The sequence below is a fragment of the Chiloscyllium punctatum genome, chromosome 17 (assembly GCF_047496795.1).
Source record: "Chiloscyllium punctatum isolate Juve2018m chromosome 17, sChiPun1.3, whole genome shotgun sequence".
In the NCBI taxonomy this organism is placed as follows: domain Eukaryota; kingdom Metazoa; phylum Chordata; class Chondrichthyes; order Orectolobiformes; family Hemiscylliidae; genus Chiloscyllium; species Chiloscyllium punctatum.
In genome coordinates this window covers 76,195,357-76,209,371 of record NC_092755.1, presented here as the reverse complement: position 1 = coordinate 76,209,371, position 14,015 = coordinate 76,195,357, and the positions used below count along the sequence as shown (strand labels likewise).

Sequence of the window (14,015 nt, the reverse complement as noted above, 5' to 3'; positions counted from 1 at the left end):
CATAATTGCGCCTGAGAGAAATCTACACAGCATCATGTACTACAGTAAACTCCCTTCTGGATGACCTTCATCTCAGCCACGTTCTTCGAACATGCAGTACTTACAAATTATGTGGAAAAGTAACATGTCAAGGGATAGTCTGATAGTGGCTCTAGCGAGATATTTCTAGTTGCTTCAAATGGCTTAAAAGAGAAAAAAAGTAGTCTCTTACCCACGTTTTCATTTTCCTCTTGAAGCCTACCATAATACACATCTTCGCTGGTAGCGGGTTAGATAGGAGACTTGTCCCTTGGCTACAACTACAGTACTCTCAGCTCGCTACTGCCTGGACCAGTACTTATTGCCCATCCTTAAAGCTCTTCAGAAGGTGATGGTGAGCTGCCTTCTTGAATCAGTCCAGATGGCATAAGGACATCTGACCAAAATTTCTGGATTTTGATCAGAAAATCAGCAGTCGTAGAGATGTACAGCACAGAAACAGACCCTTCAGTCCAACTAGTCCATGCTGACCAAATATCCCAACCCAATCTAGTTCCACCCAGACCATATCCCTCCAAACCCTTCCTGTTCATATACCTTCCAGATGCCTTTTGAAAGTTGCAATTGTACTAGCCTCCGCCACTTCCTATGGCAGTTCATTCCACATATGCATTGTCCTCTGCATGAAAAAGTTGCCCCATAGGTCTCTTTTATATTTTTCCCCTCACCCTAAACCTATGCCATCTAGTTTTGGACCCCCACCCCAGGGAAAAGAGCTAGTCTATTTACCCTATCCACACCCCTTATGATTTAATAAACCTCTATAAGGTTAGCCCTCTGCCTCCGATGCTCCAGGGAAACCAGCACCAGCCTATTCAACCTCTCCCTGTAGCTCAAATCCTCCAATCCTGGCAACATCCTTATAAATCTTTTCTGAACCCTTTCAAGTTTCACAACATCTTTCCAACAGGAAGGAGCCCAGAATTGCACGCCATATTCCAACAGTAGCCTAACCAATATCCTGTACAGCTGCAACATGACCTCCCAACTCCAGTACTCAATACTCTGACCAATAAAGGAAAGCATACCAAATGCCTTCTTCACTATCCTATCTACCTGCAACTCCACTTTCAAGGAACTTTGAACTCCAAGGTCTCTTTGTTCAGCAACACTCCCTAGGACCTTATCATTAAATGTATAAGTCCTGCTAAGATTTGCTTTCCCAAAATGCAGCACCTCGCATTTATCTAAAATAAACTCCATCTTCCACTCCTCAGCCCATTGGCCCATCTGATCAAAATACCGTTGTAATCCATAGTAACCTTCTTCACTGTCCACTACACCTCCAATTTTGGTGTCATCTGCAAACTTATTAACAATACCTCTTATGCTCACATCCAAATCATTTAAGTAAATGACGAAAAGTAGAGGACCCAGCACCGATCCTTGTGGTACTCCACTGGTCACAGGCCCCCAGTCTGAAAAACAACCCTTCACCACTGTCCTCTGTCTTCTACTTTAGAGCTAGTTCTGTATCCAAATGGCTAGTTCTCCCTGTATTCTGTAAGATCTAACCTTGCTAACCAGTCTCCCCAGGGAACCTTGTCAAACACCTTACTGAAGTCCATATAGATCACATCTACCGCTCTGCCCTCATCAATCCTCTTTGTTACTTCTTCCAAAAAACTCAATCAAGTTTGTGAGACATGATTCCCCATGCACAAAGCCATGTTGACTATTCCAAATCAGTCCCTGCCTCTCCAAATACATGTACATCCTGTCCCTCAGGATTCCCTCCAACAACTTGCCCACCACCGACATCATGCTCACTGGTCTATAGTTCCCTGGCTTGTCCTTACCAATCTTTCTTAAACAGTGGCACCACATTAGCCAACCTCCAATCTTCTGGCACCTCACCTGTGACTATCAATGATACAAATACCTCAGCAAGCAGTCCTGAAGAGAATGCATTTTCATCCTTTTTCTTTTTTTTGGAGAGAAGCACATGGCTTCCTGTGGTGACACTGAATGGATAGGAAATATATCATGTGAAAGCATGTCCCCTAATTTTCCTATTTTTCCTGTCCACAATTGTCCCTAAGATATCCCTAGACACTGCTAGTCTAGCTGACACTTAAATAATCATTAATTTTAAATAATTATGTGGGTGTCAAAACACAGTATAATCTGGGTAGTGATTTCAGTTATAATGTACCCATGTGAACGAAACATTACCAAACATTCTGAGAACACCAGCTTAGCATGAAACACATCATTTTATTGTTCCCCACAAAATACACAATTAATTTTAACAAATCCAAATGCAAAATTATATGAGGAGAAAAGGAACATTCAGTGCTTTTTTACTGACATCAGTTTTTATAGATCAGTACAGACTTTTGTGATTGCATGACCCTCGCAAGGAGCTCGTGGTCAGAGAAGGATCAATATTTTAGTTATGACTCTCTAACCTGTGCTCTTTGTGAGTTTGGCTCCCCACTGGTGGTTGGAAGATCACAATCACCAACTAAGTGTATATTTAAGAAGTTAAATGTAGTATCCACCATGTTTTTAAATCACTTACAGAAAAATGGATACTGTAAATCTGTCGTATAATTTTCTGTGGCAATTGGAGAGTTAATCCCATTTCCAGTATGTTGCACAGTGTCTTAAACAAAATTGCCTCAAAAGGGTTTTAATAATTTATTCACTTTACCATAATATTTTGGGTTTGTTTTAGGTTGAAGAGTTGCTGCTGATTTGCAGCTTGATCGATTCTGGAAACAATTTTTTTTTTGTTCTTTCTGTCCTGATACACAGCAACCCAACTGATTTCTGAAAATATAACTAAAGTTCTGAGCAGTCTGGTGATCACTACCTCCACTAATTTTAGCAGTTATGCAGAGCACTGTGTCAATTCAACAACTGTTTGCAACTTCTGAATTACATAATGCAGTTGAAAGCATTTGGTACTGATTCTCCATAGCTTCAGAGCCTTTTAATCACAACTCTTTCATTATGAATAAATGGATCAGCGAAATTACTTTCAGCTCCAATCAGAATCTCCCCAAAAAAAACTTTAAAATATCCAATAGCCACAGTGCAGGAAGGACCATCAAGGCTATTCACTTTAAGTTTGTAGGAGGTTGTGGGTGGAAGAATATCTCAGATTTATGTAATTGAGCAAAAAGAAGAAACTAATCAAGTTCAATCGATGCTGATCATTCTAAAATGCAAAATATTTAAAGTATTCTGGAAAAAAAGATTCAAAAATGTTGAATACAACCAAATAAAAGCAGGACAGAACAAAAACAGAGGATTTGATTAGCTGAATTGAGAAAAGCCAGAAACAAACCTAACATAGGAAATAATTTATTGATATTTTGACTAAATCCTATTTAGAAGCATTACAAAAACATTTAATAATTTCCTATTTAATATGGAAGGCTTAGATTATAAAAATAATCTTGAAAGGATAAGATCTCATCTCAAGAGACAGGAGCCAGTAGTTGAATAGCGTTTCCTGTTTCTACATTATCATTTTGGTAATCAGATATAAACTGGATGTACGATTTACTCTGAACAATTGCACAGTATTTTTCTGTAAACAGCAGTGCAGACATCACAGATGTAAAAGCTTTCTGCGGCTGTCACACTGTAAAATTCACATTCAAACAGAAATCAGCAGCTCAGAAATTCTATAATTATATAAATTATAGAAATTCTATAATTCTAAACATTATAAAATCATATCCTGTTATCTTCAATTTTATCTTTGCAAATGACAAGAAAGTTTTCTTTTGTCCAAAATGAGACCTGCAAAAATACTTAAGAAGACATCTTCATTCCTTCAAGCAACATGATGACTACAGTATGATTAACATTAACAGTTACCGATAATATTATCCAGTGTATATTATAAATAACATAAGTAAAGATCTGGATACAATGCTTGAGTACAAATTCAGATTTCTGGATCTTTAATAAACCACTCTTGTTATGTGTGATTTTACAGGTACAAATGTTACATCACTTCTCATGATTCGCTAATGTTTTATCATTTACTGATCAATCAACAAAGTAGAGCTGGAAGAGATTTACGTTTTCTCTAAACCAAAGTTAAAAATCACACAACACCAACATTTTATTTTGCTCAAAAAACTGCATGAGTCCATGTAAGATTCTGTAAATCCCTTTTTTGGATTAGAATCAGTCTGAACATTGGGGCACAGACAGCCTCACACAGAACACCTCACAACTTCAATGTATTATCCTTGCCAGCATGGCACCTGTTGTTAAAGTGTAAAGTTGAGAACGTAACTTTAAGAAAGTTCTGGAATTTACATATGAAAGAACTGAAACCAACATGCCCAATCTAAAAGATGAGAAACTTAAAAAACAATCCAGGTCTTTTCCCATATATAATTTCAGTTACATCACACTGTAAACTTTTGCGATAAATTCTGTGTCCTACTACCTTATACTCCACAACAACCTGAAGAAGGAGCAGCGCTCTGAAAGCTAGTGCTTCCAAATAAACCTGTTGGTGTTGTGTGATTTTTAACTTTTTACACCCCAGTCCAACACCAGCACTTCCAAATCATCCCTAAACCAAAAGTGATTTAAAACCTCTCTTCTCTAGATAAATACATATTCAATTATAAATTAAATAATGTAAGTCAAGATATACAAACAACGCAGAGATTTATTATAATCTGCAGCAAGTTTTGCAAAGAAACTGTAAAATTAATGGCAACTAAAATAGCAATTGTACTGGAATTAAAACATTAGTGAATAATGGAACCCTGCCATGGTGTGTGTTCAATGCATGAATACAGTTGGAAATCAATGTGGTGACTGAACTAATCTTTGCTAAGGTTACAGCACTGCTTTTCCAATAGTACCTTCATTAATTTAAACTTGGTTCTATAAATTGAAAATTGTGCAGAAGCAAACTTTTGTTTCAAGCTAAAACATAACTATCAATAAAATACTGCTAAAAACAATACAAATTTTCAATCTTTGCAGGGAACACTTAGCAATAATTTGGACCTGTGATGTGCATCATTTTCTGATCAGCAAAAATGGCTGACTATAAATCTGCCCAAATTTCCAAAACATGGCTACTGACAAGAAGGTGGTCAAGGTGAAAATATCATAAGCTGGGATGGAATTTGATAACTTCAGATAGCACTTCTGCTCAGTTTTTGCTCCACCTCCCCCCATAGTATTGTGGACATCTGCTGGGGGCAGTACCATGGGTATAATCAATCCTCCAGCAACTTGCTCAGACAGTTCTTCTTCAATCATGAACACAGTTAGGAGGATGATCAAGCTAAACAATGAAAACACTGCAGTTGAACCTAACCAATTGTACCACCTTTCAGCATCAGATTTACCAAATCAAAATTCCTTATAGAATTGTGACCTCTACCATTTAGAAGGACAAGCATATGTGATACATGGGAACACTATAAATTGTAATTTCCCCTCCAAGCCAACCACAATGCTGACTTGGAACTTGGTGTTCCATCATTGTCACTGAGTCCAAATCCTTGAACTATCTTCCTAATAAAACTGTACCCCTTCAGGGACTATAGCAGTTCAAGAAAGGTGGTTCATGAGAACCTTCTCAGGAGATCAACTGAAAATAAGCAATAGATGCAGCCCTAGCCGGAGTCCTATGTCCTCTAAATAAAAAAAACTGTAAACAAAATTTAGGAATCCTTCCAGTCAGTGCAATTGGGAGTGAATCTAATTTTAAAAATATATAGAGCTTTATGAGGATTCAAGATGGCAAACCAACATATTAATCTGGCCTGTTCTTAGGTGAAGATACAGATCATTGGTGTGTTTTTCAACCTATTCAAATCATACAATTGAGCCAAGTAACAAAGCTATGATGGGTCATACACTACAGTGATGAACAGAAGCAGTGGGGCTGCAGGTTCAAAGATTGTACACGTGATCCTTACTGATTACTTACTGGTTGTTTGAACTCAGTTATTCAACTTGAGCAAACATTTAGAATTCTTAGCTGGCTCATTCAAGGATGAGAGATTTAGCAGATATTTTGATAGTGCAAAAGAAAATGTGGCATCCCTTAAAGCACCAATCAAGCTCCACTATCAGGAAATTACCAAAGGCACTTCTGCTACACTGTACAACTTCATTTATCCTAACTCACCAGATGGAGGCAGAGAAAACTTGGACAATTATTACTTATCAAGGAAGAAAGGGAAAACTCATCCTTCCATGATTTTTAAAAAGGGAAGATTGCTTGATGTCTAAATTACATCACAATAAAGAATATTGATGTAAATGACTACATGAGAACAGGAGAGAAATTCTTGCCTCAAATTTTTAATTACTGGATTTAATGTAAATATATTCAAATTATGCTTTATTCTGGAGTTCCTTCAGTATTGTACAGGTCAAGAATACATACTAAATAGATTCTAGAATAATACTTTAGAGATCTGTGGTGCAAATCTTGCCACCGTTCAGATTTTCTGACCCAGCAAGCTGTGATAGAGGCTGAGGATAAAAATGTGAAGATTTTATGGAACCAGGATAATTCCCATTCAAGTGAGTTTTTGCACATTCTGATTGTTCAACACTTGAAGACTGCAATTCAAGTTTTTTCAGAATTTAACTCTCTGAAACAAGGAGGGATGACTGATGTCTGGCACCATCCTTTTTGGTATTTGTTGGTTCTTGAACAAAAAAGTGAGTTTATTTTGTGTTGTCAGTTTTACCAATGTGGAGGATAAATTAAAGCAAGGTAGCTATTGCCTTTTTTGACCTGAACACTGACAGTGATATGGGACTATCACAGAAGATATTAAAATAGGCCCGAGAATGGGAGAGTAAATGAACTGTTGAGAATTATTTTCTTAATTCAGAATTGACATGAACAGCAAAGATACATTTATACATAGCAACTAGAAATTCGTAAACATCAGTTGGAAATGATCAGCTGTAATGTTATCATTGATCACAATTATATGTCATAAGATTGAATAATTGTTAACTCGACTTAAGTTAAAGCTCAGCACTTTATTATAACTTAATTAGAATCATTCTGAGATGAGGGCTATATCACAGATGTGCCCTTTAGTCCGATGCAAATAGATCATTGGACAGTACAGCAGCCAAATACACTATACATACATAAGATCAATGTAGTTGTTTTGTATAAATGAAAATTTCAGTGCTGACTATTATATGGGAAAGTCTTTTAAGAAAAGGGTGTGTGTGTGTGTGTTTCACTCTGGTAAAAAGCAGCATGCTTAATAGGCACTCTGTTTATCCCAGTTTTCACTGACACATGTTAATCCATTTGGTTACCCAACATAGGTCCATATCGCACAAAATGCACACACCATTAACTAGCTCTGCTGAATCTACAATCAGCAGTCAGTAACACATGCCAATGCATTTACTGCATTCACTACAGAGAATTTGAATTCACCTCATTGTAAAGTTGCCTTACAGATTCCCCTCTGGTCACAAGGGTTGTTATATTTTACTGACATCCAATTCTTTTATCTTCTTTCCAAGATCATCCATCTGAGCTTCTGATCCCTTGTCTGGCAGCAACACTTCTACTGAGTAGCTAACCTTCTTTGAATGAATGATGCTGTACGTGTTGTCAAATCTTAGAACATCTGGTGAAAACAGAGTAAAAAATGGCAATCACACAGATAAGACAAAACTAACTCTCTAATTTATGAACTGACCAAGATAAACTAGTGATGTCTCTGCATAGTGTGCAGTCAACATATAACATAGCTTAGAAAACAAGCAATGAGAAGAAGTATTGGTGATAAGGATGAATTGTGTTTTAACAAAATTATGAGCAGTACATATACATTGGTACATAATATGAATAGGAGAAAGTGAGGACTGCAGATGCTGGAGATCAGAGCTGAAAATGTGTTGCTGGAAAAGCGCAGCAGGTCAGGCAGCATCCAAGGAACAGAAGAATCGACGTTTCGGGCATCCTGAAGAAGGGCTGATGCCCGAAACGTCGATTCTCCTGTTCCTTGGATGCTGCCTGACCTGCTGCACTTTTCCAGCAACACATTTTCAGTACATAATATGAATAGTCATGAAGGTTGTGTCAATAGCTGTGTTTGGAGAGAGTGGGTTTTGTTGGAGCATTCATATCCAGCTCAGTTCATTCTCACTGTTTAGTCACTGTAGATTTCCTTCATTGTGGGTAGCTGCCATGTAAAGCCATGGTTTTAGGTGAATAGGGTAAACCTCACTTCATCAGTACCATCTCTAGAGACCTATGAGGACCAGTTGTGAAACACTGCACATTCTGAAAATAGGGAAATCTTTGCTCATTATTTATGGAGAACTCTAGGGCATAGTACAAGTTCAATACTTATGTAAAATATGGTAATATAGATCAAAGGTGAGAACACAAAGCTGGAATTTGGGAAAAATTGGAAGATGGATGAGCTCATAGTCAATGAAATAAGCTTTGAAGTTATTTTTGATTGGTTCTTGATTTCCAAAAACCAATCAAAATAGTTAAGTCTTTTTTGTTCTCACAGCACGTTAAAGTGTGATTCACAATGATAAGTTCAGAAATGCACCAAGGTAACTATAGAGGAGGAAAGCCATTCAGCCCACCTTAATTCATCTTTCCAACAGAATGCTAACACTCTCTCAGTATTTACCTTCACTATATGTTAAAAAGAAGTAACAAGTGCAAGTAATTTACTTAATTCCAATTTATGGTTTAGTTTTGTTCAGATTAGATTACATTCCCTACAGTGTGGAAACAGGCCCTTCGGCGCAACAAGTCCACACCGACCCTCCGAAGAGTAACCCACCCAGACCCATTTCCCTCTGACTAATGCATCTAACACTATGGGCAATTTAGCATGGCCAATTCACTAACCTGCACATCTTTGGACTGTGGGAGGAAACCGGAGCACCTGGAGGAAACCCACGCAGACACAGGAAGAATGTGCAAACTCCACACAGAGAGTCACCCGAGCCTGGAATTGAACCTGGGACCCTGGTCCTGTGAGGTAGCAGTGCTAACCACTGAGCAACCGTGCCAAGCTTATTAGATTCCTTACAGTGTGGAAACAGGCTCTTCGGCCCAACCAGTCCAGACTGACCCTCCGAAGAGTAACCCACCGAGACCCAAACATTGTAACCAAGAATGCTGAGATACCACAGCTGGATTACTAAAGGTGCAATGCATCCTGTTATGGTAAGATTACAGGTTTGCATCAGAATTCATTTTTCACATGACCAGGCATAATATGGTCAACTCTGTTCACAGCAAGTGGAATCGCTAAAGAATACATACACCTCAAAGCCACTACCCTGGAGATCTTTGTGGGAACAACTAGCACAGCAGTACACCTCTAGTACAGATTAGTAAAACCATAATCTGCTAATGGAACACTAACCCCTGAATCTGATTACTGGGTGCAATATGAGAACTGAACAGATAAACCACAATAACTGTTAACCAGTCCTAAGGTTTTACGACAGCTTTAAAAAAAATTATTGGAAATTGAATGAGCAATTCAAATATAACCGGAAGGCCTTCGCACACAATTTGGGATGATAATTAAGATAATTGGGATTTCTATTATTGATCAATTAAGCATCTTCCACACCATATTTTAATTATATGACACCTAAATAAAATAAATATCTCAACATAACCTAAGTAATTAATTGTTTTAGAGGAGAGACAGTGGTATCAGTCACCTCCATTTCAGACTCAGATGGAACCTGATGGGTCTCACACTCTCAGGAATCATGGCAATGTCTTTGATGCTTGGTGGATATACTCGCTTTCTTTTAAAGTGTTCTATTTGTATTAAGTCGAGGTTGAGGTTTGAATTCTCTTCAAAAAATTAGAATGAGCTGTCTTTTCAAGATTTTATTTAGCTTTGCTATTTGTATTTTTCATATTCGAGCAAAATTACATGTTTTCTTATTATATTAAATTTATGTGGTCTTTTATAGTTTAAATGATCTCATATAATTCTATCAAACAATCAGAAAACTCAACTCTTAATCCCTTTGGTGGGGGACTGTTTTCTGAGGAGTTTCACCCAGACATGTACGATAACCAGGTAAATTACAGTTTAGCTAAAAAAAAAGTATTTTACATTATTGAGCAGGACTTCTCCCTTTGGATAAGAATGTAATTGGACTATGCAGACCCAAATTTTGTGTCTTGGAGTCTTTGACAGAAATTTCAGGAAATTAGTTGAAAAATACTCTTGATTCTAAAAGTTCCAAGTGAGCAATTTTGATTACAACAAAAACACAACAGATTAAAAAAAGGCCAACCGCATTTTGGATCTTATCAATATGGGCATAGAACCCAAAAGTAAAGTAAGTAAAGATGTTATCATAAATTTACACAAGACATTGTCCAGGACACAGTTGCAGAACTGTATGTAGCAATGGGAAGCCTGTTTTGGAAAAAAACAACACAGCTTAGCTTCATCTGGCTGATGTCAGCAAATAGAAACTACATCTGTCCAGAGACACTTGAGATGCTGAGAGTATTTCCATTGTTGAATAGAAAGCCAGTGGGAGTTTTTGTGTGGCTTTTAACATTAAAGCATTATTACAGCACAGAAGGTGACCATTCAGTCCCATGCATCATTCATGCAACACACCTAGTCCCATTTCCCCACAATTTCTTTCGAGTTTTGGTTGGATTACCTTCAGTTGGAGAGTCAGTGTCAAGGGATCATTAAAATTCACAAAATACTTTGGTACATATTGATGAAAAGCCACAACAGAAAAATAATTCATTAATTTAGAAATTTCAGGGAGACCTATTCCATCACCAGAAGTGCATATTGAATTGCTTTTTTAGATTACTTCCCTACAGACACTTGTTATGTTCCCCCACTGCAGTTCTGATTACTGAATAAAACATGAGTAATCGATACTATCTTTGTGCATATGACCTGAATACTCTTATTCCACAGAATTTGTCTGCATGTTTGTTGACAGATGATAAGAACGCAGGGTATACACATGCTTTTGACTATTGTAAGAGCTTTATTTCTTTGGTTACCTAAGGAGTAGACTTTTGTTGAGAAAGGTATATTGTGCAAGGTGTTTCAGCTGAAGTTAATACATGTACCTTGTGTATGATGCTGCATGGTCACTACTGTAGCCAGTCAGCATTTTCTACTGATATGATTCTTCCAATTTGATCACGCAATTTCCTCTATTTTGTTCAAAGAAGCTAATAATGAATGTCAAGGGTCAATCTTGAACCAACTCTGTGCTCCAGCTACATCACCAATTGCCTCTTGTTATACAATATCCTCCTCCCTATTGCAGTTATATATTCTTCTATAAATAAAATGCCTTTATAATACAATCCAACTTCTCAGCATTCCTATAAATTTTCAACTGCACTTGGATCCATTGCTATTATCCAGTCAAATTTCAATTTAAAATCTAAATTCTCAATGCAAACTTATCCAGTAATTTATTTTCAATACTGTTTGTATTGGTATTAATCCTGTCAAGAAATTCCATGTCTATTCTCTGTGGTTGACACTATTAAAATGCCTTAATCACTGTAATCAAAATCCAGTCAATTATTATTACAATTCTTTCAACTAATATGCATATGTGGGCACACACATACACACACAAATACGGACTGGACTTGAAAAACCTGAGCTTGGTAGAGAAAAGAATTCATGTAAATATCAAAAAAATAATTATATTTTTGGGAGTAGTTGAAGGATAATAAAAAATAGATTGAATGGTTGAATGTTAAGTAAACACTACAAATGCTGGCAGGTGGGATTAAATTGGGTTGGGATATCTGGTTGGCATGGACGGGTTGGACCAAAGGGTCTGTTTCCATGCTGTATATATCTATGACTCTATGTTGGAAGTTAAGAGTAATGTGTAGAATAATTGTAACTTCATAGTGATTGTTAAGAAGAGGTTTCAGGAAAGGAAGAACAAATTTATTTCAATTTTAAGGAATTTTTATATTGCAATCAGCAAATAGTATCATAGATATTTAACAGGACCTATTTTAATTCTGCTTACTTGGGGCAAAACCTATCTTGTTGCCAGTAGGGATGCTTTGGTGCCAGCAAGCTACTTCCTAAGCGTAGTGAATTCCAATCTCCTCTATCACTCAACCTCATCCCTTCCTGTTTCAGGTGGGCTGAATGCAGATGAAGCCCAGGATTTAAAATTGTCTAATCCAATGTTACCAATGTCAAGGAAGTTTTGCCTTCAGTCCCTGTTACTACTCCCAGTTAGAATTGGAGCACAAATATCTGGAGGCCAGAGTTTTCAGTAGTCCATAAGATATAGGAGCAGAATTAGGCCATTCAGCCCATTGAGTCTCTCTGTTATTCGACCTTGGTGGTTATGTTTCTTAACCTCATTCTCCTGCCTTCTTCCCAAAACCCCTGATCTTTTTACTAATCAAGAACATATCTGTCTCTGTCTTAAATACACTCAAGGATGTGGCTACCACAGACCTCTGCAGCAATCAGTTCCACAGAGTCACCACTCTCTGGCTGAAGAAATTCCTCCTCATCTCAGTTCTAGTGGGTCATCTCTTCACTCTGAGGCTGTGCTCTCAAGTCGTAGTCTCTTCTACTAGTGGAAATATTCTCTCCATGCCCATTCTATCCAGCCCTCGCAGTATCCTCTAAGTTTCGATCAAAGCCCTCCTTATACTTCTAAACTGCATTGAGTACAGACCCAGAGTCCTCAACTGCTCCTTGTATGGTAAGACTTTCATCCCTGGGATCATTCTTGGAAATCTTCTCTGCACCCTCTCCAATGGCAGCATTTCCTTCCCTAGATATGGGGCCCAAAACTGCTCATAATATTCCAAATGCAGTCTGATGAGAGCCTTGTACTGCTGAGGCAGTAAATCTCTGCTCTTGTTTCCTAGCCCTCTTAAAATGAATGCCAACAGTGCCTTTTCCTTCCTGGCTACCAACCGAATCTCCATATCTACATTTCTATTCTTCATATCAAAATGTGTAACCTCACACTTTGCCACATTGTTTTCCATCTGCCACTGCTTTGTCCACTCGTCTAGCATATCCAAGTCCTTTGGCAGCCTCTCTGCTTCCTCAACACTACCTGTCCCTCCACCTATCTTTGTGTCACCTGTAAACTTAGAAACAATGCCCTCAGTCCCTTCATCAAGATTGTTAATGTATAATATGAATAGTTGTTACCTCCTCAAAGAATTCAAACAGATTTGTCAGGAATAACTTCCCCTTGACGAAGCCATTTTGACTCTGTCCTATTTTGTCATGCACTCCCAAGTAGTCCACAATTTCATCCTGAATAATGGACTCTCAAATCTTACCATCGACCAAGGTCAGGCTAACCAGCCTACAGTTTCCTATATTCTGCCTCCCTCCTTTCTTAAACAGGGATGTTATGTTAGCCATTTTCCAGTTTGTTGGGACCTTCCCTAACTCCAGCAATTCCTGAAAAATTACCACCAATGTCTCCACAATATGCTCGGCTATCACCTTCAGAACTCTGGGGTACGGTCCGTCTGATCTAGGTGATTCTTCCATCTTCAGATCTTTAAGCTCCTCCAGCATCTTCTCCTGTGATGGCCCTACAGTAACCCCTTCCCCCAACTTTCTTGAAGTTCTGGTTTGCTGCTGGTGTTTTCCACTGTAAAAACTGATGTAAAGTACCTATTCAGTTCCTCAGCCATTTCTTTGCTCCCCATCATTACTTCTCCAGCTTCATTTTCCGTTGGTCCAATGCCCACCCGCCTCTTTCTTATCTTTTAGCTATCTGAAAAAAAATTGTTGCAATCTCCTTTTATATTACTAGCCAGCTTACTCTCATATTCCATCTTCTCCTCACTTATTGCTTTTTTAGTTGTCCTTCGCTGTTTTTTAAAAAGTTTCTCCCTTCTCTTCCTATAATCTTCATCTCATTTTATGTTTTTTTCTTCTGCTTTTATGCTGTCCCTGAACATCTCAAAGACCGTTGCACACGACCGTTCCTTT

General features: G+C 37.9%; 1 protein-coding gene across 3 annotated transcripts in view; it reads right to left on the bottom strand.

The window, feature by feature from the left end:
- Positions 1-2,236: 2,236 nt before the first annotated feature.
- The window catches only part of sec14l8 (SEC14-like lipid binding 8), a 75,302-nt gene continuing 63,523 nt past the window's right edge, over positions 2,237-14,015 (bottom strand). For all 3 annotated transcript variants that reach the window (XM_072587571.1, XM_072587570.1, XM_072587569.1), the window contains exon 12: positions 2,237-7,649. In XM_072587571.1, the coding sequence (XP_072443672.1) occupies positions 7,501-7,649 (149 nt within the window). In that variant the 3' untranslated portion in view covers positions 2,237-7,500. The remainder of the gene's footprint in view (positions 7,650-14,015) is intronic.